The sequence below is a fragment of the Chiloscyllium plagiosum genome, chromosome 35, assembly GCF_004010195.1.
Source record: "Chiloscyllium plagiosum isolate BGI_BamShark_2017 chromosome 35, ASM401019v2, whole genome shotgun sequence".
Classification (NCBI taxonomy): Eukaryota; Metazoa; Chordata; class Chondrichthyes; order Orectolobiformes; family Hemiscylliidae; genus Chiloscyllium; species Chiloscyllium plagiosum.
In genome coordinates this window covers 464,924-488,298 of record NC_057744.1, presented here as the reverse complement: position 1 = coordinate 488,298, position 23,375 = coordinate 464,924, and the positions used below count along the sequence as shown (strand labels likewise).

Here is a 23,375-nt window from a genome sequence, read left to right as displayed (position 1 = left end):
TGAGGGCATTGCTGGCTAGGCAGCATTTACTGCCCAGAGGGCAGGGCAGTTAAGAGTCAACCACATTGTTTTGGGTATGGAGGCACATGTAGGCCAGACCAGGTGAGGATGGCAGTTTCCTTCCCTAAAGGACAAAGTTTTAAAGCTGCAGTACAATAGTTGTGAAACATTGACATTCATGATAATGGCATCCATTTCACAACATTTAACTTTCTCTTTTGTAGGATTTGTATGTCAACATCTGTAATAATAAAACTTTTTATTACACTGTATGCTTTGACAGGTGGATAGTTAAACAAACTAGCAAGTTACTAGCACTTAAGAAAACTACTACCCTTTCAAAATATTTATTCTCAATATTCATGGAAAAACAGAGGCTAAATACTGAATTGACCAAAAACAGAAGAAACTATTTCTAATAAGAGGCACCAACTAGTGATTGAGCACAAACCCCCAATACTGGCCACAGCTCTGCTTGAGAGCAACAAGTAGACGCACAACTGAATGCCAGCTTTGGGTAAACTAACCCACTTTAATGACCTCAGGTCAGCACCAACCAACTGAACTGGAAAAACTGGCCACACTCAGCAATCGACCTCTCTTTAGACAGAGAGAATGGCAGCGGACTGTGTATAAATGTAGCATGAGCGCGTGGTTTTAGTGTCAGAAAGATCAGCAAGTTCCAAAACCACTCGGAAGCGTTAAGCACTGGACGATTAGATGGATTGAGATAGGCCAAGACACAAGTGTTAAGACAGCAACAGTACAACTGAGGGAAACAATTACACATACCACACTTGTGAACATACTGATTAGGAGCAGGTGTAGCAACCCGAAGAGCGTGATTCACCATTCTGTAAGATCATTGCTGATCTGATTATGACAGAGAGAAAGTGTGGACTGCAGGTGCTGGAGATCAGAGTGCTGGAAAAGCACAGTAGGTCAGGCAGCATCTGAGTAGCAGGAGAATCGACATTTCAGGCATAAGCCCTTCATCAGGAAGAGGGCTTGTGGGTTAGGGCTGAGAGATAAATGGAGGGGAAAACGTAGCTGAGAAAGTGATAGGTGGATGAAGGTGAGGGGGAAGGTGGTAGGTTGGGGGGGGAAAGAGTGATGGCCAGGTCTGGAGCGCGGTGCTGAGTTGAAGGCTTGGCACTGGGATAACGTGGGGGAGGGTAAATGAGGGAGCTATTGAAATCCACACTTATCCTTCCACATCCGTCAGAAATTTACCTGTACCTCTACCAATGTCATCTACTGCATCCATTGCACCCGGTGTGGTCTTCTCTACATTGGGGAGACAGGACGCCTTCTTGCGGATTGTTTCAGAGAACATCTCTAGGACAACCCCACCACCCATGGCTGAACACTTCAACCCCCCTCCCACTCCGTCAAGGACATGCAGGTCCTGGGTCTCCTCGACTACCAAACCTTAATCACTCGACACCTGGAGGAGGAACGCCTCATATTCCACCTTGGGACCCTGCAACCACACCGGATAAATGTGGATTTCAACAGCTTCCTCATTTCCCCTCCCCCGACATTATCACAGTCCTCAGCCTCCAACTCGACACCGCCCTTCGGACCTGTCCATCACTCCCCCCTCTAACCTATCATCTTCTCCCCCACTTTCATCCACCTATTGCTCTGTCAACTATCTTCCCTGTAACCCCACACCCTCCCATTTCTCTGTCCACCCCCTCGGCTCACAAACTTCATTCCTGATGAAGGGCTTTTGCCTGAAACGTCAATTCTCCTGCTCCTCGGATGCTGCCTGACCTGTTGTGGTTTTCCAGCACCGCACTCTCAACTCTTCATGGTACATTACCCATCAGGTCTGATTCTGTGGACATGATGATTTCAGACTATTTTTTAAACAGCCAAAATAAAAGCAACAATGGAACAGGGAATGATGTTCAAAACCTGAATGAAAGGATCGCTACCTGAATGTGTGTGGTATTCTCAAAAGAAATTGAGGAATTCACTGCATACATTGAGGGAAATGGATATGATCCAATGACATTAGAGAGACATGTCAGCAGAGTGACCAATATTAAGAATAGAATATCAGGAACATTTTGCATTGAGCAGTGTTGAGCAAAAATGAAATGGTTTTGGGGGGGGAAGATCTCCAAATAAGAAATGATATCTCTTTGATTATTACAGAGGATCTGACATCAAATGATCAAGGTATTGGCTTAATCTTATTGTTTTCGTCTACAAAGCGACAAGTAAGTCGAGATGGGGAGACGTTCCCACTGTGAGGCGGAGTTGGTCTTACCAGACTTAATGGACTTAAGGGCCATGTGATGTTGATATTTATGACTGTCACATTCAATAATCTATATCCTCCGTACCATTCGATAATTGACATTCTCCAGAATGTTCTATAACTGGCATCGCCTGGAACATTCCATGACCAACATTATTTGTGAGTGGCTGGTTGTCAGTTAATTGAACAAAAGCTAAGATATCGAGGGAAGACATCCCATTCCAGTCAGGGGGAGACACTGTTTGGAACTTCCCTCAGACAGTTAAAGATATGAATGCATTTTCCTGCACTTACATTTCTTCACGACAGAGATTTGACCATAATTTCCACTAAATAGCAGAAACTTCCAAGCTACTTGTCTTCAAGGAACTGGGAGAGAATCTTTCAGAATGGCAATGTTTTTACCCTTCGTGTTAGGGGGGAACTGTAAATAAGTGACCTGCTTCTGCAATCATGCAATTGAGTGTGTGGGAATGTTCTCGAAATCAGATTTTGCTTATCTGACTGCAATGTCTATCTTTTTAACAGTCATATTTCTAACTAATACTATGAATCACTGTAAAATAATGCAACTACTCTCCTTTTCTAGTCCTCTTTTCGATGTAAGAGTTGTGCCTAGGTATTTTATATCTCAGATGGTTCCATGCAGGAATGACAACAAACACATAGACCTGGACCCAATATACCGGTCACTACAGCGGACAGCTGAAACTGACAACCGGAAGCGGCAGGGACAGGCCACTATAAATGCCGAAGGAAACACCACAGAAGCGCTTCACAGGAGGCTCCCAAGCACTGAAGATGTCACCGAGACAGGGGACGAAACGTTTGCAACAAAAACTTCCAGCTCGGCGAACAGAACCACATCAATAAAATCATGGCTGATCTGACGGTAGCCTCAGCTCCACCTTCTTATTTGTACCCCTTACCCTCAATTCCCTCATCTATTAAAAATCTCTTACTCAGCTTGAATACATTTAAAGACCCAGAGCTACTGCTCTCTGGGAAAGACAATTCCTCACTCTAAAATGGGAGTCTTCCTAATCTTGAACTATGTCCTCTAGTGGGAAAGATGAGTACTAGATGAGGCATACCCCCAATAATCACCCCATGCAGTCCTCTCAAAATTTTTTGTTTCAATCGGAATACTCCTCTCCAATGGGTACAGGCTTGACCTGTTCAAACTTTCCTCCTAAGTTAACCCCCTCAATCCCAGAGAGGGAAGTTAACCTGCTCTTAACTGCTTCTAGAGCAATTATACCTTTTTTCAATAAGGAAATCAAACTGTACTTAATACATTAGATAAACCCTCCCCAAGGCCCTCTATTGCTGCAGTAAAACTTCCCTACTTTTACATTCCCTGGCAATAAACACTCAATCGATTTGCTTTCCTAATCACTTGCATAGTAACTTCTTATGATTTATGCACTACAACATCCAGATTCTTCTGTACTACTGGGTTCTACATTTCTCTCCATTCAAATAATATGAAGCTTTTCTATTCTTCCCACTAAAGTAGGCAAATCCATCTTGCCATAAAACACTATTTGTCAAAGTTTTGTCCACTCACGTATCATATCCATGTCACTTTGCAGATTCACTAGCTTCTCTTGACAACTTGATTTCCAAGCTATCTGATGTCATCGGAAAATTCAGCAACTGTACAGTCATCCTTCCATCCAAATCATTGATAAATAAATTGACACACCAGCACTGATCCCTGTGGTACTCCACCAGTTATAGCTTACCATCCTGAAAATGACCCACTTATCCTTAAATCAGGAACGGAGAAAAATTAAAGCAGTAGATTCCATTGACATCAAACACTCAAAGATGATGAATTATGCGATGATGAATATGGTGTGAATGGCTTCGTTTCACTAGAATGTTGCAGGCCTACCATTAACTGGAGTTCCACCTAACTATAAGCCAAGTTTTTGAAAAGATGACAATTGTTATTCCATCACACCCCAGCCTCAGCAGAAGCCACTCATTGTCCAATTGCCTGGGGCCACCAAACTGCTGGTCAGAAAATTCTGGAAACTGTTCCTGCTCTTCACCATACCGTAAGTTATAGGAGCAGAATTAGGCCATTTGACCCATCGAGTCTGGTCTGCTATTTGATCATGGTTGATATGTCCTCCACCCCATTTTCTTGCCTTTTCTCCATATCCCTTTAACCCATTACCAATTAAAAATCTGTCTAACTCCTCTTTAAATTTACTCACTGTCCCAGCATCACCACACTCTGGGGTAGCAAATTCCTCAGATTCACAAAGCTTTGGGAGGAGTAGTGTCTCCTCAACTCTGTTTTAAATTTGCTGCCCGTTATTCTAAGACTATGACCTCTCATCCTAGAATGCCCACAAGAGGAAACATCCGGTCTATTTTACCACACCTTTTGTCATCTTGAATACCTCAATTTGATCTCCCGTCATTCTTCTAAATTCCTGAGACGATAGGCCTAATCTTATTAAAGCATACATCCTCTCCAAATCAGATACAAATGCATCTGTCCATGACAGAAACAGTATCAGTAAGAGTGACCACCACACAGTCCTTGTGCAGATGAAAGCCCATCTTCACATTGAGAATAACCTCCATCATATTGAGCCAAGTGGGACAGTCTTCAAATAGATGCAGCAACTGAAGACTGGACAACCAGGTGCTGGATTCTGGATTAGTGGTGCTGGAAGAGCACAGCAGTTCAAGCTGCATCCAAGGAGCAGCGAAATCGATGTTTCGGGCAAAAGCCCTTCGTCAGGAATAAAGGCAGTGAGCCTGAAGTGTGGAGAGATAAGCTAGAGGAGGGTGGGGATGGGGAGAAAGTAGCATAGAGTACAAAGGGTGAGTGGGGGAGGGGATGAAGGTGATAGGTCAGGGAGGAGAGGGTGGAGTAGATAGGTGGAAAAGGAGATAGGCAGGTAGGACAAGTCCGGACAAGTCATGGGGACAGTGCTGAGCTGGAAGTTTGGAACTAGGGTAAGGTGGGGGAAAGGGGAAATGAGGAAACTGTTGAAGTCCACATTGATGCCCGGGGGTTGAAGTGTTCCGAGGCTGAAGATGAGGCGTTCTTCCTCCAGGCGTCTGGTGGCAAGGGAGCGGCGGTGAAGGAGGCCCAGGACCTCCATGTCCTCGGCAGAGTGGGAGGGGGAGTTGAAATGTTGGGCCACGGGGCGGTGTGGTTGATTGGAGGCCACCAGCAGCAGGATTGCACTCCAGAACAAACTGCAGTCTCATGGCCAGGCACAGTCCTCACTCAACCATTACCATCAAGCCAGAGGATTATCCCTGATTAAATGGAAAGTGCAGAAGGGCATGCCACAAACAGCACCAAGCATACCTAAAAAAAAAGTGTTAACTTGGTGAGGTCACCAACAGGGCTACTTGCATGCTAAACAGCACAAGCAGCAAGTGATAGATCAAAGTGATCCTACAGGTCAGCTGGTTGTGGAGGATAGGAACAATTAAACAACTCAATGAAGGAGCCTCCACAAATATTCACATCCTCAATGATGAAAGAGTCCAACATATTAGTGCAAACAATAAGGAATGATTCATAACAATCTTCAGTCACAAGTGACGAGTGAATGATCCAGCTCATCCTCCTCCAGCAGTCCCCAGAATCACAGATACTAGTGTTCAGCCAATTTGATTCACTCCATGTGATATCAAGAAATGATTGGAGGCACTGGATATTGCAAAGTCTACAGCCCTGACAAAGTTCCAGCAATAGTACAGATGATGTGTGCTCCAAAACTTGCTGCTCCCTAGCCAAGCTCATCCAGTACAGTTACAAAACTGGCATCCATCCAACAATTTTGGAAATTGCCCAACTATGTCCTGCACACAAAAAGGACAAACCCAACTCTCCCAATTACCAACCCATCATCAGTAAGGTAATGGAGGTGCTATCATACAACATCTGCTTAGAAATAATCTGCTCTGTGATGTCCAGTTTTGGTTCTGCCAAGACCACTCAGCTCCTGACCTCAGTCAAACAAGGACAAAAGAACTGAATTCAAGGGGTATGGTGAGAGTGACAACCCTTGACATCAAGGCAGCACAGTGGCTGTTTTTGCAAGATTTGTAGCTCAGGTTGAGGTTTAGGGTGTAGGTTTGCTCGCTGAGCTGTAGGTTTGATTTCCAGACGTTTCATTACCTGGCTAGGTAACATCATCAGTGGCGACCTCCAAGTGAAGCGAAGCTGTTGTCTCTTGCTTTCTATTTATATCTATCTCCTGGATGGGGTTCCTGGGGTTTGTGGTAATGTCATTTCCTGTTCGTTTTCTGAGGGGTTGATAGATGGCATCTAGATCTGTGTGTTTGTTTATGGCGTTGTGGTTGGAGTGCCAGGCTTCTAGGAATTCTCTGGCATGTCTTTGCTTAGCCTGTCCCAGAATAGATGCGTGGTCCCAGTCAAAATGGTGTTTTTTTTCATCTGTGTGTAGGGCTACGAGGGAGAGAGGGTCGTGTCTTTTTGTGGCTAGCTGGTGTTCGTGTATCCTGGTGGCTAACTTCCTTCCTGTTTGTCCTACGTAATGTTTGTGGCAGTCCTTGCATGGAATTTTGTAGATGACGTTGGTTTTGTCCATGGGTTGTACTGGGTCTTTTAAGTTTGTTAGTTTTTGTTTGAGAGTATTGGTGGGTTTGTGTGCTACTAGGATTCCAAGGGGGATTAGTAGTCTGGCTGTCATTTCTGAAACTTCTCTGATGTCTGGTAAGGTGGTTAGGGTTTCTGGCTGTGTTTGGTCTGCTTGTCGTGGTTTGTTCTTGAGGAATCTGCGCACTGTATTTTTTGAGTATCCGTTCTTCTTGAAGTGGCTCAGTGGTTAATACTGCTGCCTCACAGCATCAGGGACCTGGGTTCAATTCCAGCCTCGGGCGACTATGTGGAGTTTGCACCCCTTTTCTGCGTGGGTTTCCTCTGGGTGCTCTGGTTTCCTCCCACAGTCCAAAGATGTGCAGGTTCGATGAAACAGCCATGCTGAATTGTCCATCGTGTTCAGGGAACTGTAGGTTAGGTGCATTAGTCAGGGGTAAAATATAGCATAACAGGGTAGGGAATGGGTCTCGGTGGGTTACTCTTCAGAGGATTGGTGTGGACTGATTGGGCTGAGGGCCTCTTTCCACACTGAAGGGATTCTAAGGCTGCATTGGACCAAGTGTGGCATCAAGGAGCCTTAGCAAAAGTGAAATCAATCAGTAACAGGGGGCAAATCTCCACGTGTTGGGATCATACCTGACATATGGAAAAATGGTTGCAGCTGTTGGAGATTAATCATCTCAGCTCCATGACACCTCTGTAGGGTGTCTGACTGGCTGTGCTTTTCCAGCACCACTCTTTTTTTGACACAGTCTATTGGTATGCAACTTTCTTGCTGAGAGTCAATTATCTTCAGCTGCTTCATTAATGACCTTCCCTCCATCATACGATCAGAAGCGGGGATGTTCACGAATGATTGCATAACATTCAGCGCCATTCAAGATTCCTCAGATATGAAGCAGGCCATGTTCAAATACAACAAGATCTAGACAATATCCAGACTTGGGTTGACAAGTGATAAGCAACATTCATGCCACACAAATGCCAGGCAATGACCATCTCCAATAAGAGTCAATCTAATCACCACCCTATGGCATTCAGTGACGTTACCCTCACTGAAATTCCCCACTATTACCACCCTGGTGATTACCATTGATTAGAAACAACTGGTTTTGCTACATAAACACAGTAGCTACTAGAGCAGGTCAGAGGCTAAGAATACTATGGCAAGTAACTCACCTCCTGACTTCTCAACCTGTCCATCATCTACAAGGCACAAGTAAGAAGTCTGATGGAACATTCACCAACTGGATGACAGCAGCTCCAACAACATTCAAGAAATTTGACACCATCCAGGACAAAGCAGCTCGCTTGACTAGTACCACATCCACAAACATCTACTCTCTGCACCGCCAACGCTCAGTAGCAGCAATGTGTACTATCTACAAGATGCACTGCAGAAATTCACCAAAGTTCCTTCAACAACACCTTCCAGACCTAAAACCACTTCCATCTAGGAGAACAAGAGCAGCAGATACATGGAAAACCACCACCTGCAAGTTCCCTCCAAGTCACTCACCATCCCAATCTGGAAGTATATCATCTTCCATTTACTGTCACTGGGTCAAAATCCTGGAATTCCCTCCGTAACAGCATTGCGGGATCAACCTACAGCAGGTGGATGGCATAAGTTCAAGACAGCAGATCACCACTACCTTCTCAAGAGGCAACTAGGGATGGGCAATAAATGCTGGCCAGTCAGCAAAACCTATGTCCCACAAGCGAATTAAAAATAAAATTACAGATGACATAAAACGTGAGGTGCCACTAATCGAATGGTGCTCATGGTTACAGTTGCCATTTTGGTGTGAATATCTCAGGAGAAAGTGAGGACTGCAGATCAGAGTCGAAAAGTGCGACAATGGAAAATCACAGTAGGTCAGGCAGCATCCGAGGAGAAGAGTTGACATTCCTGTTATAAGCCCACCATCAGGAATGATGTCCTGGCCAGTTAGCTCAGTTGGTTAGAGCGTGGTGCTAATAATGCCAAGGTCATTGGTTTGATGCCCATTCGGGCCATCTTCAGGTTTGTGTGTCTCGTGACTATCTGAGGCCCAGTAAAACAACAGGTCTGTTTACTGACCAACAGGTCATTCTCTTTAATAAACCTGGTTTCTAACCTTGCATTTGTCCCAGAACTGGAACATCAGCCAGTCCCTGTAGTAAGACTTGACTCTCAGCAAGAAAGTTGCACACCAATAGACTGTGTCAAAAAAAGAGTGGTGCTGGAAAAGCACAGCCAGTCAGACAGCATACATGGAGCGAGAGAGTCAACGTTTCGAGCATAAGCTCTTCATCAGGAATGACTGAAGAGCTTATACTCGAAATGTCGACTCTCTTGCTCCTCAGATGCTGTCTGATTGGCTCACCCTCACCTTGACCTCTTTCCACCTATCACATTTCCGACGCCCCTCCCCCAAGTCCCTCCTCCCTACCTTTTATCTTAGCCTGCTGGACAAACTTTCCTCATTCCTGAAGAAGGGCTTATGCCCGAAACGTCGATTCTCCTGTTCCCTGGATGCTGCCTGACCTGCTGCGCTTTTCCAGCAACACATTTTCAGCTGTGCTTTTTCAGCACCACTCTTTCTGACACTGATCTCCAACATCTACAGTCCTCACTTTTTCACTAACAGACTGTGTTAACAGACACCAAGCAACAATGTGCAGAGGTTCCTCATCAACTTCACTGCACTGAGTTATTGTTGAACACTGGAGTAGGATTGCTGATTGTCTCTCTGTCAAGGTGGTGTGTGTGGGGTCAGTGATTGTGTGCGCACACCATGTGGGTGAATACACAGGAGGGGTTTGGAAAGCAATCCCAGAATGATAACTCAATGCAAGCACTGCTGTTTTCAGTCCAATGTTGCTTCTTTCATTAATGGCATTGGTTCACACTCTCACAAAAGAAACAAAAATCTCTCTCACGCAACGAGTGTTTGCGACCTGGATGCTCCACTTGAATGTGTGGGAGAAGCAGATTCAAGGCTTTCAAAAGGATTGTATTCTGAAATAGACAAACAGGCGCAATTTTGGGAAGATGTTGAGGGAGTGGTCCTTGGTTAATTGCTCTTTCAGAAAGCCACCAAAGACAAAATGGGCCAAGCAGCCTTTTCGTCTGATTGTGACACAAGGATAGGTTTGATGTAGACTTAGCTCAGCAGCTTCAAATGTCATCAGGAAAGCCCAACAGGAAGTTAATACGATGTTGCAGTGTGCAAAGTGAAAAGTCTTATTTCATTCCTGGACTTGAGTTTCAGTCCAGCACACATGCACAGGTTAAAAGTCCCATTTTCACCTTTGCTTTGCCAGTTCTAAGAATTACTTCATGGTAAACAGAGCTTATGACTCATATGCACTCGCTCACTGGCACAGTCATTGATGGATTAATTGTATAACTTCACCAGACAGGTCACATGGCCATTATGTTAAAAAAACACAAAAATAAATGTATAACTAACCCTGTGCTGAACCTGTCCTGGGCTGTGGGATGCGGACACTGTAGACGAAGCTTTACTTTTAGATTAAAAGCATAGAAATTACTCTGCCTTTAACTCTGTGCTGTCCCTATCCTGAGACTGTTTGATGGGGACAGTGTGGAGCCAACATTACTTTCTGTTTGAAAAAGTAGAAGCAAATTTATTATCAGTTTAAAAGAGTAGAGACAGCAATAAGGTGTATTTAAACTAATGTTACATGCCCTATGAGAGTTTGAAATGAACAGTGTCAAGACAGTTTTACTCGTTTCAAACAGTAGAGGTATCTTTACTTTCTGTTTAAAAACGTAGAAGGTGCTTTGTTCTATCTAACCTTGTGCTGTCCCTACTCTCGGTTGAAATCTATCTTGTCTCACGATACAGAGTAGATATCTCCCATCTTCTTGAGCACTAAACTCAAATCCTCTGCAGTCAATAATAATCTTACCATAATTAAAGCCTGACACAACCTGTTGTTTGGGGTCTGACAATTATCCAATTTTACTTTGCAATATTCAAAGTTTATAGAAAATTGTGTGAGATGATGTCATGTTGTTTGCTAGTGCCAGAACGCCAGGAAAAAGGAACAAATCTGCTGCAGGTTTGCTGCATGTTGGCAATCAGGAAGTTACACAGGTTCAGCAGGAGGATGTTGAGTAGACTGAATTTCTGGAGCCATTAAACCAGCAGCAATGAAAGGGTGAACATGTCTGTAATGAGAGGCCAGCACATTGGGAACGGGAGCAGTAATTACACAGCCTGTCTCTGCGTCGGCCCACACACCTATTTATAGAATACTGATGCAGGCAGAATGAGTCCACACCCAGAGTGCAAGTCAGCAGCTCTTCACAATAATTAACAGGCGGACGGAATCCCATCTACTCCACAGACTCTAAACTGTAGTTTTGAAACACAGCAAGTGTTTGACAATATTCAGTAGCAATTAAAGGCACATCAGCAGGAAGAGAAATTTTTGCTGCCAGCACCATCAATATTCCCAAACCCAGAGCTCTTTGTCTCAATATCCGCTCTCGATGTCTCAACAACACAAACTCAACACAGGCTGCAGAACGAGCCTGGTAAACAAATACACACCAAACTGCTAAGATACACGACTGGGTGTGGCTAGGACTGTATCTTGCTGGAAGAATCAATACAGACTTTCTCACTGACTGAGCAACCAGTGAGTCAGCATCTAGACTTCCAACCAGCTCACTGCCAAGTAGAAAAGGACATTCTCCAGGCAACATGCTGTTTACCATTGTACACTTATACAGCTCCCTTTGCCCAGATCAAAGGCATCCCCAGACCACTCACAGAAGCATTATCAAACAAAATAATGTCAAAGTTTTAGAGTGTCTTAAAGAAGGAAAAACATATTTAGAGGTTTAGGGATAGAATTCCAGAACACAGTGTTTGGGCGCTGAAAGGCAGAATAATTAAAATCACTCTTCAACTGTCAGAATTAGAAGTTTGCAGAGATGTCTCAGGATGGCAGGAAGGAAGAACTTTAGAGATATTATCAGGCTCTGAAAAGATGAGAATTTTAAAAATCAAAGTTTAAATGATAAGGGAGTTGAGAGTGAAGGGATGCAATTAGGGATTAAGGTCACAATCATAGCAGCCAGGCTCTTGTCGAATGACAGAGGAAGCTCGAGGGATTGAATGGGGCTTCAGGTACAACTCCAACAACATTTAAGAAACTCAATGCTGGCCAAAACAAAACACCCACTTGACTGGAACCCCATCAACCACCTTTAACATGCACTTTCTGCATCACTGATAAGTATTGGTGGAAGTGTATATCACATATAAGATGCACTGCAATAATTCACCAAGACTCTCTGACAGCACCTTCCAAATACTCAATCACTATCACCTTAATGTCCTCTTCATATGAAGAGGACATTACCAAGTTTCCCTCCAATCCTGACTTGGAAATAGATCCTGGTCCTTCAATGACGCAGAGTCAAAATCTTGGAATTCCCTCCGTAACAGGAGTGCAGCAGTTCAAGAAGGCAGCTATCACCTCCGCCAGGGCATCTAAGGGTGGACAATAAGTGCCAGACTAACCAATGCCACCAACATTCCATGAACAAATGAGAAAAAAATGTTATGAAGTGTTGCAGGACAGCAGCCAACATGGGTTTAGCAAGCACAATGGTGATGGATGAATGGACTTGGAGCATGTTAGGAAACAGAGTTTTGGATGTCCTCAAGAGCAAAATGTGGGAGCTGAGCCACTAACTGTTTTGGTAAAGATAAGCTGGGTTGTAGATTGCCAAGATATGCTCTGCAGTCTGGTCAAAGGTAAAGGCCCACACAGTGGTGAATTAAATTGATTGCAGTCACTGGTCAACACAAGGCAATAATTCTGCCATGTCATTGGCTACTACGACAGTTGGAGTTTATAATTGGTTCAGTAGAGAAACAGTGCTTGGGGCAGCAGCAAGACTCACAGCTGTTCATGTTTTGTTGAAACTTTGATCATTGCTCAACTTCCCACGTCATAACAAATAAACTGCTTTCAATGAAACACTTTACCTTTCAACGTAAGGATGGAGTGCAACAAAACCAAACCACGAGAAGGAAGTTAAGCGGTATCAGCCTCTTCTTATCTGCTACATCCTAAAGCAGCATATAAAAGATGAGCTGCCTTTGTGTGATGGAGAACACTGCAGTGTCGTAGTATCGCACTGTGGGTTCATCAACCTCAAAATAAATCTCAATGACTTCCCATCCGGAAACCGCTCGGGTTACACTGTTCACCACACACTTTGAACATCTCAAAACACAAAGAACACAAAGCCCAGGGTGAAGTGACACAGTGAAGGGAAAGGAAGGTTAAGGGACAGTAAACATTCATCCAGTCAGAGAGAGACTCAACTGACTTACTTCGGAGATGTTTAAACAGTGAATTTCGCACCAAGAAGCAAAACCCAAAACCTTCCAAGCCAGCAGTCAACACAACCTGGACCAAGTAGAGTTTCATTTCCAGACTAGGAGGGGTGACCAGACCAGTGCCAGATTTAGAATTCAAAACAACTGCTGTTTAACACAAACTCTTCTGATGATGGTAAATCCTAAGGGCAGCAAAACCAGAGTGAGAAATAGGTTGTTAATTGTCAGTTCCTCCCCAGAGATTAAATACATTTTCATGTCTTTCATCTACGATTTGATGAGTAGCTTCCCTCATATAAAGGCTGAAAATTCAGTACAGAGGCCTCTTCTAGTCTCTTGGAGATAAATCCTACAGAGCAACTTTCAACAACAAATTAAAAATCTTTTTCCAAAGGTTGGTCATATAAATTAAAATTGGAATTCCACTCCCTGTGGCACTGCTGTATTCAGCATCTGTCAATTGGTGCAACTTGCTGTTCTGGTTACACCTCAGGACTGCTCCTGATTCAAACACTGTTCAGACTTGCAATGGCCTCTATTACTCAAGGCTGACTTAGCTTTTCCAAAACACATGCCAGACCAGGATCCACAGCCACACAAATTCTCTTTCAATTGTCTGTAGAAATCCAACAGTGGCACTGATCACTGACACAGTCACTATTTATCCAAGTTCTTTTCATAGTGCGAGGGCAGATTCACCAAAAGACCAAAACAGATCACAGATAATTCTAGTGTGAAGACAGTCAGCTTAATTCCAGAACTATATAGGAAATACCTGCTTTCTGCAATCCAGCCCTCTGAATTTCAGAATAAATGGATTGTAAGAAACCATTCGTGTGCTAGCAGTCGGTCCCAAACACCACTGAGGTACCTCAACTGGTATGATTCTAATAGCCCATACAACAGGACTTGATTTCAACACTCAGCTTTTTCATACGAAGACAGACTGGACTAGATTCACAGGAATTTTGGGGGGTGTGGTCGTGGTGGTGGCGTCTCATAGAAACTTATAAAGTTCTAACAGAATTACAGTGTGAACATAGGAAAAATATTCCCAACGACCATGGAATCCAGAATGAGAATCACAGGTTAAGGGTATGGTGTAGGACATTTAGGACCGAGATGAGGAAAAATTTCTTCACCCAGAGTGGTAAACTTGCGTAATTCTCTGCCACAGAACTTGGTCAAGGCCAACACATTTAATACTTTCACAAAGGAGTCAGATATGGTTTTTGGGGCTAAAGGGATAAAATAGTACAAGGAGAAAGCACAAACAGGATATGAATGCACTATCGGTTACAATGTGAATGGCAGAGTGGGTGTACTCCTGTGCCTATTTTCTATGTTTCTAACTTTCGTAATGAGTTTTTGTTCTAAACATTGATTGTCCTGGATTTTGCAGTCAACTTACTTAAACACAGATTCTGAACTTGAATTCTGAAATTAAAATGTCATTTTGACACAACATCCTCATTTGGAGATCTGAAACCTGAGAGCAGGATAAGCAATGTCTCCTCGACCAAGAAAAGATTTTTAAAAATTAACAAGCAACATACAGTCTTAATGAGAATGTTAGAATATTTAATTCAATATCAAATTACATACCGAAAACAAAAAAGGAAGAAAGATTGGATTGAGAAATATAAACAGACATTTAAATAAAAACAGAAGAAATGATCAAAATCTAATGGAATGAAATTCCACATTTGAAAATGTTGAATTGCAGTGACAAAGGAATTACTTGGCAATAACTATGACTTTCTAAAAATTTGCTTACATCTGAATGGATCGAATTATATTGTGTTCAGTATTTCTGATGTTTTTATTGGGAGACTAGACCAATTTCACAGTATCCTAAGTGGTTGAATAGGTATCTCATCAAGACCACCACCGAAACATAACTGGCAATACAGTTCAGTAATTTGGACACCAACCGCCCGACTTCCTAAGAAATTGCCTTACAGGAAAAGGCTGCAATCGCCATGGCACAGAAATGAAAACCAGACTAAAGAACCGAGGGGAGAAGGGGACGCAAAATTATTACCTACAAACATAGAGTTCACCCAAGGCTGGAATCAAACCTACGTACCTGGCACTGTAAAGACAGCAATGCTAGCCACCCTGCTGTGCCAGTTAACACCAGAAAGCTACGAATTCAAATCCTGGACCAAGTGTTAGTCGCTTAATCAACGCTGGCACTATGGAAGTGCAGCACTGTCAAAGTGTAGACCTTTGGATAAAACATTAAGCCAAAGCCTCTTATACTTGTCCTGATGGATGTAAAAGATCCCTGGTATGGATTGAAAAAAAAAAATTGAGGAATTCTGATCAGTTGTCTTAATCAACCACCAGAAACAGATTGGTCATTTGTGCTTGATATCCATGGGATCTTCTGCACCAAGGAAACAGTATGATCATAGCAAAGCTCCAATATCCCTGAATTGAAAGCAAAGCATATAGCATCAGTTCTGATAAAGGACCATGTTACAGAAACACACATTTGTTTATCCATTCCATCTGATTGGGGCAAAATGGAGACACTGTTCCTAGTAAGTTATGTTTCTTGTCAACTTTCTCCACATAGAGACAAGTGACCAGTAAAACCCCAAAAGACAGACTGTCCAAATAAGAATACGAAGTCAAAAAGACTGAGCTTAGTCTAGAGTTTATACTCCCTGCTTGGTAAACCTTTGCAAACCACTGGACAGATCACTTAAACTTAACTCATTCTGAATAGTGCCTTCTGGTGCTAGCTGAGTTGAAAGATAGAATTATACCTGAATGGGAATCAATGGCTGGGTCTATCACTGCAGAGAGGTCACTGGTGATGACCCAGAACGCTGACACAACAATGCAACCTCCTCCCATTGAGTGCAGTGGCTGCTGCTATCCTCTATCCACACATCCATTAAAAGCAAGATTACTGCAGCTGGAAGTGGGCAACCAGGTTTGGGCTGTAACTTCAGCCAAAGAAATGTTACCACTAAGCTCCTGATGTGTGAAGGTGCAACTAAGTCAACAGCCAAGTGGTCCTCATCCATCACCTTAAACTGCTGGAATGTTCCCATCACACTCAACCCTATAATCTCTGGTCAGTCTCAATCAGTTGCGTCATTCTATGGAAAATCAGTTTCCATTTTACTGCTTCCTGGTCAAAAGCTCGGGATCTGATTGGCTGATTTCAAGTGAAAGCAGAGATTATTCCACATGGAGCTGCTCTTGTTCCAGAATTTCTCACAGATTCCCCACATCAGCTAGGTCTTTAACAACGAATATGTCCCAATCTGTCAGACAAACATTTCTTTCATACAATATTATCAATTATTCCCAACACTGAATAACAGAAACCCCCTTCAAATTGGACAGAATCTGAAATGCCCCATTTTTGCACTATTTCACACTAGGCATCCAGTGAAATAACAGCAACATCACATACATTAGCAACAAGTACACTTCTTTGCTCTTTCCTGTGAATTTATTTCACTCAAAGTCCCAATGGACAGGCAGCTAGATTTTTGCAGATACACAAAAGTGTTTTGTTTATTTATGACAGCAGTTTGGTTTGTGAAATCCCAAACTTCACCCATCTCGAGGAAGTGCTAAGATTAGTCTCCCATAGTACGTTGGTTGAATAATCCACTCCCTAAAGAGACTGAGAATCAAAATACCCACACCTTATTTTTGTTCAACTTTTCAGGACAATACTAAACTCGATCTCCTTACCAATCCCTGGAATATGGAGTGCTCATACTGCCAGTGAGTCAGTGATTCCATTCAGTACAATATGTGGTCTGAATTAGAAACCCTTCCAATGGCCTGCGTCACTTCACCTGCAAATCCCTTTGTGTAATAAGGTAGATATAGTAGGTTGGGAATATAATTTGAAACCAAACAGCAACTCACCAGTGTTATATCATACTGTGATCCAGTACAGTTAGAATTAGAGGCTTATGAATGTTGTCATTCGAGTCCCTGACATTAATTATCTAACTGCACTGGGATGTGACTGTTCACCAATAGCCATGTAGAAAAAAAAAATTTAAAACGTGAACTATAGTGTCCAAAATGCCATTAATACTCTTATGGATGTAGCAAATTAAAATCGAATGTTATTGGTCCTGTCACCCTTACTATCTGGTTCCTAGAGCATTTTCACACACAAGCCACTCCGCCCTTCAAGCTTGTGCCAGCTCTTCGCAAGAGGTGTCCAATATTCCTCCCCACAATCCTGCACTTTTTCCCTTTTCATATATCAAATTACCTTTTGAAAGTTATTGTTGAATACCCTTTTCATCACCCATTAAAAACCATAACATTCTCATTACATTCCACACCACCTCCCCAAAACAAGTTATTTCCTAAAAATGTGAAAACCTGGTGATTCCCGACCCCTTTGCACGGTCTGTCTTCCTCACTTTAACCTATCCTTCATGATTTTGAACAACTCTGTCAAATCTGCTCTGAACTTTCCCCGCTCCAAAGAGAACAGTCCCAGCTTCTCCAGCACAAGCCCTGGGATCACTCTGGAGAATCTCGGCATACTCCCGGCCACAGGAATACACAGCGACATTAATCCATGGCACACGGCGGTTTTATCACCCTGGGTCACTACCTTCAGTCGGGTATGTTTAGGCATTTCTCTTACCTCTCACTCAGGCCGGACGGTGTAACGCTCATTTGGCTCCTCTCAATGATTCCAAATTTATCCAATTCTCATTTTCTCCCCCGGAATCAGCGCCGAGTTTTCCGCCGCTCCCAGCCGAGATCTCAATGTGGGACAGCGGCCTTCGTCCTGCGCCGGGGCCGGGGCCGGGGCCCGGGGCCGGGGCCCGGGGCCCAGTGGCCGCCGCCTCCCTCCCCCCGGGAGCTGCTGCTCAGGGCGGACGGGACAGTGGCACCGGGATCAGGATCCGCTCAGAAACAAAGTATCCGCAAGGAGCAACAAAATGGAGCACAATCTATCAGGAAGGTAGCAGACTGTCTCCCGGGCTCTCCCCGGCCCCGGCCCCGGGCTCTCCCCGGCCCCGGCCCCGGGCTCTCCCCGGCCCCGGCCCCGGGCTCTCCCCGGCCCCGGCCCCGTGGGCCCTGTGCTCCCGGTAAGTCAGGCCCGGACCGTGTCCGCGCTCTCAGGCCCGCTCACTTTCTACTTGTCAGTATCTGGGTGTCGGTCAGTGTCTCGGTGGGAGGCGGGTGTCGGTCAGTGTCCCCCGGACAGTGTCTCGGTGGGAGGCCGGTGTCGATGCCCCTATCCTGGTCCCGGTCCCGGTCCCGGTGCCGCTCCGGTTGTTACTTTGCTCGAGCCGCTTCACCTCCGCCCTCCATCCGCCGCCACCGCCTCCAGAGCAACTCCGCGCAAAATAATCCCGGGCACCGGCACTTCCTTCCCAGTCCCGCTGCAAACCCTGGAGCCAATGGCGCGCTCCACCCGGAGTCAGTCCCACACTGAACCTGGACCAATGCTGCTCCGCGCCGCACCGCGGCCAGTCCTGGGCAACGTTGGAGTGAAGCGTATCCCAGGATATTGGGGGGGCTGCAGGGCCTCGAGCAGAGATATGAGTATCATCGACAGCCACAGGTGAGGTGTCAGAACACTGGAGAGTGCCTAATGTTGTACCATCACTGAACAAAAGCTACCAAGAAAAAGCCAGAAAACTACAGACGTCAATGGGAGGTAAGTTGTTGGGCAGGATTCTGAGATACAGATTGATTTTACATGCATTTGGAAAGGCAAGGACTGATAAGGGAGAAAGTTAAAAATCAGACAGCACCAGCTGTGATGCTACCTGATGAAGGAGCAGCATTCTGAAATCTAGTGCTTCCAAATAAACCTGTTGGATTATAACCTGGTGTTGTGTGATTTTTAACTTTATCCACTCCAGTCCGACACTGGCTCCTCCACACCGTGAGTAGGGACAGCCAGCATGGCTTTGTCTGTGGGAAATTATGCCTCACAAACCTGACTTTTTTGAAGAGGTGACCATAGATGAAGTCAGAGCAGTAGACATTGAATACATGGACTCTAGCAACAAGATTCCATCTGCTTGACTGGTTGGTAAGTTTCGATCACATGAGATCCAGAGAGAGATAGTCAGTTGGATCCAAATTAGCTTGACAATAGGAGACAGAGGGTGGTTGCTCAGACTGGAGGTCCATGACCAACAATATGCCACAAGAATCGATGCTGGGTCCACATTGTTCATTATTTACATAAACAATTTGGATTAGAATTTAGAAAGTGTGATTAGAAAGTTTGTGGATCACATCAAAACGGGTAGTATAGCAGACAGTGAAGAAGGCTATCTAGGACCACAACGGGGATCTTGGTCAATTGGGCCAAAGGACCAAGGAATGGCAGATGGGGTTTAATTTAAATAAAAGTGAAGTGTTGCATTTTGGTAAGACAAACTAGAGCAGGACTTATACAGTTAATAGTAGGGTCCTGGCGTATGTTGTCAAACACGGAGACCTAGGGATTCCTTGAAAATGGAGTCACATGTTGACAGGATGATGAAGGCGGCATTTGGTACACTTGCTTTCGTTAGAGCATTAAGTACAGGAGTGGGGATGTCATGTTTCAGCTGTACAAGACATTGGTAGGGCTACATTTGGAGAATTGCAGACAATTCTGGTGGTCTTGTATTATGAAGATTATTGTGTACTATATCTTTAAGAGAGACTGAAAGCTGACACAGACATAGAGAGGCACAGAGCGTGCTGAAAGAATTTAAAATGTAACATTTGTGAAACCAATACTGCAACTGAGTTGCCATGGTACACAATAAATTCAAATTTGGTCAATCAGTTTAAATTATCGAGTTTTGAGAAGATTTGTAGCTCAGGTTGAGGTTCTGGATGTAGGTTTGGTCACTGAGCTGGAAGGTTCATTTCCAGATATTTCGTCACCCTACGAGGTAACATCTTCAGTGGGCCTCCGGGCGAAGCACTGTTGATAATTTTATATGGTTGGGTTTCTTTGGGTTGGTGATGTCATTTCCTGTGGTGAAGTCACTTTTCAATTGGTGCTTCTTGCCCCAGAACTTGCCCCAATCCATCAATTATCTGAAGGTCCTGCTCCAAGCTTCACTCCATGCATTAACTCTCCTCTCTTCCGTTTCTACTCCATGTCAGTAAACATGGAGAATGGTAGTAATCCAGAGATAATTATCTTTAGTTTTCTGCATTTTAACTTCCTCTCTATCTCCAAGAATTTAGAAACCTCATCCTTAATGATGGATTCTAGAATTTTACCAACAACCGAGGTTAGGCTAATTGGCCTATAATTTTCCATCTTTTGTCTTGATCCTTTCTTGAACAAGGGTGTTACAACAGTGATCTTCCAATCATCCAGGACTTTCCCTGACTCCAGTGACTTTTGAAAGATCTCAACCAAAGCCTCCGCTATTTCCTCAGCCACCTCCCTCAGAACTCGAGGATGTAATCCATCAGGGCCAGGAGATTTATCAATTTTAAGACCTTTTAGCTTTTCTAGCACTTTCTCTTTTGTAATGGCAACCACTCTCAACTCAGCCCCCTGACTCCCTTTAATTGTTGGGATATTACTCATGGCTTCCACAGTGAAGACTGACACAAAGTACTTATTAAGTTCTCCTGCTATTTCCTTATCTCCCATCACTAGGCTTCCAGCATCAGTTTGAAGTGGTCCAATGTCTACGCTTGCCTGTCGTTTGTTTCTTATATATTGAAAGAAACGTTCACTATCATTTCTAATATTACTGGCTAGCCTACCTTCATATTTGATCCTCTCCTTCCTTATTTCTCTCTTTGTTATTGTAGCCTTCCCAATCTTCTGATTTCCCAGTGCTCTTGGCCACTTTATAGGCTCTCTCTTTTTCTTTAATACATTTCCTGACTTCCTTTGTCAGCCATGGCTGTCTAATCTCTCCCCGGATAATCTTTCTCTTCTTGGGGATGAACCTCTGTACAGTGTCCTCAATTTTACCTACAAACTCCTGCCATTTTTGCTCTACTGTCTTCCCTGCTAGGCTCTGCTTCCAGTCTATTTTCGTCAGTTCCTCTCTCATGCCATCATAATTCCTGTCGTGAGGTCACCAGAACTGCACACAGTACCCCAGCTGTGGCCTATACATTATTCTGTACAGCTCCAGCTGTACGTCCTTGCTCTAATACTCTGTGCCATGAACGATGAAAGCAATTGTCTCCCTATGCCTCTTAACTATCCTATTCTCATGTTGTGCTGACTTCAGGGATCTGTGAATAATTATCCCAAAATCCATCTATTCCACTCAGCTACCCAATCTTCCCATTCCTTAAATAGTCCCTTAGCTTGTTTCTCCTTCCAAAGTGCATCATGGCATAGCAAGCCAATGTAAGTGTCTTGTTCTTGGTGTCTCTGCATTTGTTTTCTCGTCGTATGGTTTTGACAGGTTGGAGACTATGTTAAGTTCTATCCAACCTGATGAAGTGATTCCATGGATAAGGCCAAACATTGTCGGACAGAGATTTCCATACTGTGGGTCATGACCTGCACTGGGGTTGCCAGGAAAAATGTTGGACGTCAAAGACTCCGTTGTACCAATGGCCGCTCTGAACCTCTGACCCAGTGCTAACAGCAGTGAAATGCTATTGTTTTTCCACTAGTGAGCCTGACCTAACTGCATAATCTCGTGGGCCTGAATTCTGCAGTGAGAAAATCCCGATGGGAGAGGTAGCTGGGTGCTTTTTGACTTTAAAAACCTTGTGGAGTAAACATTTTGACCTCCTCAACCCACTACAGGTCTTTCAACCTCTCCCCAACAATCCCTCCCAACCCCACTCACAGCTCCCATAGGCATTGTATCTCTCCCTTTAGCTTTCACTGGCATCTGCCCTTTTTTAGTTCCAGGGCGTCACGGTGGCTCAGTGGTTAGCACTGCTGCCTCACAGCGCCAGAGACACGGGTTCAATTCCCGCCTCAGGCAACTGACTGTGTGGAGTTTGCACATTCTCCCTGTGTCTGTGTGGGTTTCCTCCGGGTGCTCCGGTTTCCTCCCACAGTCCAAAAATGTGCAGGTTTGGTGAATTGGCCGTGCTAAATTGCCCGTAGTGTTAGGTGCAGGGGTAAATGTAGGTGAATGGGTCTGGGTGGGTGCGCTTCAGTGGGTCGGTGTGGACTTGTTGGGCTGAAGGGCCTCTTTCCACACTGTAAGTAAGTAATCTAAACTCTTCCAAAATGGTTCTATAACAATTACTTGTCTTTTTGCTCCCCCCTCTTGAATGGCCTTCTGGACCATGGTGCCTTGGTCAGTTGGCTCTTCCTGTCCAGAGCCCTTTTCCTCATCCGTACAGGGAGCAAGAATCTCGTACCTGTTGGACAAGGTCAAGGGCTGAGGCTCCTGCACTCCTGAACTCAGGTTCCCCCTACCTGCCTCACTTACAGTCACACTCTGATGTCCCTGATCGCTAACTAGATGTGAATTACTTAATCTCCCAGGTGTGACTGCCTCCTGAAACAAAGTGTCCAGATAACTCTCCCCCTCCCGGATGCGCCGCAGTGTTTGAAGCTCAGATTCCAGATCATCAACTCTGATCCGGAGGTCTTCCAGCAACCAACACTTGCTGCAGATGTGGTCACTGCCGTTCACAATGGGATCAGCCAGCTCCCACATCATACAGCTACAGCACACCACCTGACCAGCCATCTCTGCTTAGTTAATTACTTTATTACTTTGTACAGGTTTGAGTTAAAATACTTTCTGATACTTCTCTGCTATAGTCTTTTTCTAAAAACCAATTAATGGATAAACAGTACTTAATAAGGGGGTTAGAGGAGGAGGGCGGGTGGGAGACACTACGGTTGTAGAGTCTCGGGTTTAGCCGCCTTCCTGATTTATATACTCACTGCTTTCCTTCCCGGCTGCCCCTCTGGTCGTAGTCATTTCCCCCTGCTGCTCCCGCTCTTTCTGTGAAGAGAAAAGAAACACCGCTGCCCGCTACCGGTAAGTAATTTTAAAACAAACTGTCTTACCTTAGCTGTAGCCTTCCGGGTTTGTTTAAACTCAGCTGCTGCTCGCACTCAAAATGACCATCTTGCCTCATCAACACATAAGCCTCCTTCTTCTTCGTAACAAGAGATGCAATTTCTGTAGTAAACCACGGTTCCCTT

The 23,375-nt window shown here is 44.3% G+C and overlaps 1 protein-coding gene across 2 annotated transcripts in view; it reads right to left on the bottom strand.

Annotated features, from left to right (window-relative positions):
• The window catches only part of LOC122540570 (rho guanine nucleotide exchange factor 12-like), a 140,755-nt gene extending 122,696 nt beyond the window's left edge, over positions 1-18,059 (bottom strand). For both annotated transcript variants that reach the window (XM_043676441.1, XM_043676442.1), the window contains exon 1: positions 17,898-18,059. In XM_043676441.1, coding sequence (XP_043532376.1) covers positions 17,898-17,929 — 32 coding nt within the window. In that variant the 5' untranslated portion in view covers positions 17,930-18,059. The remainder of the gene's footprint in view (positions 1-17,897) is intronic.
• Between the last annotated feature and the right edge of the window lie 5,316 nt (positions 18,060-23,375).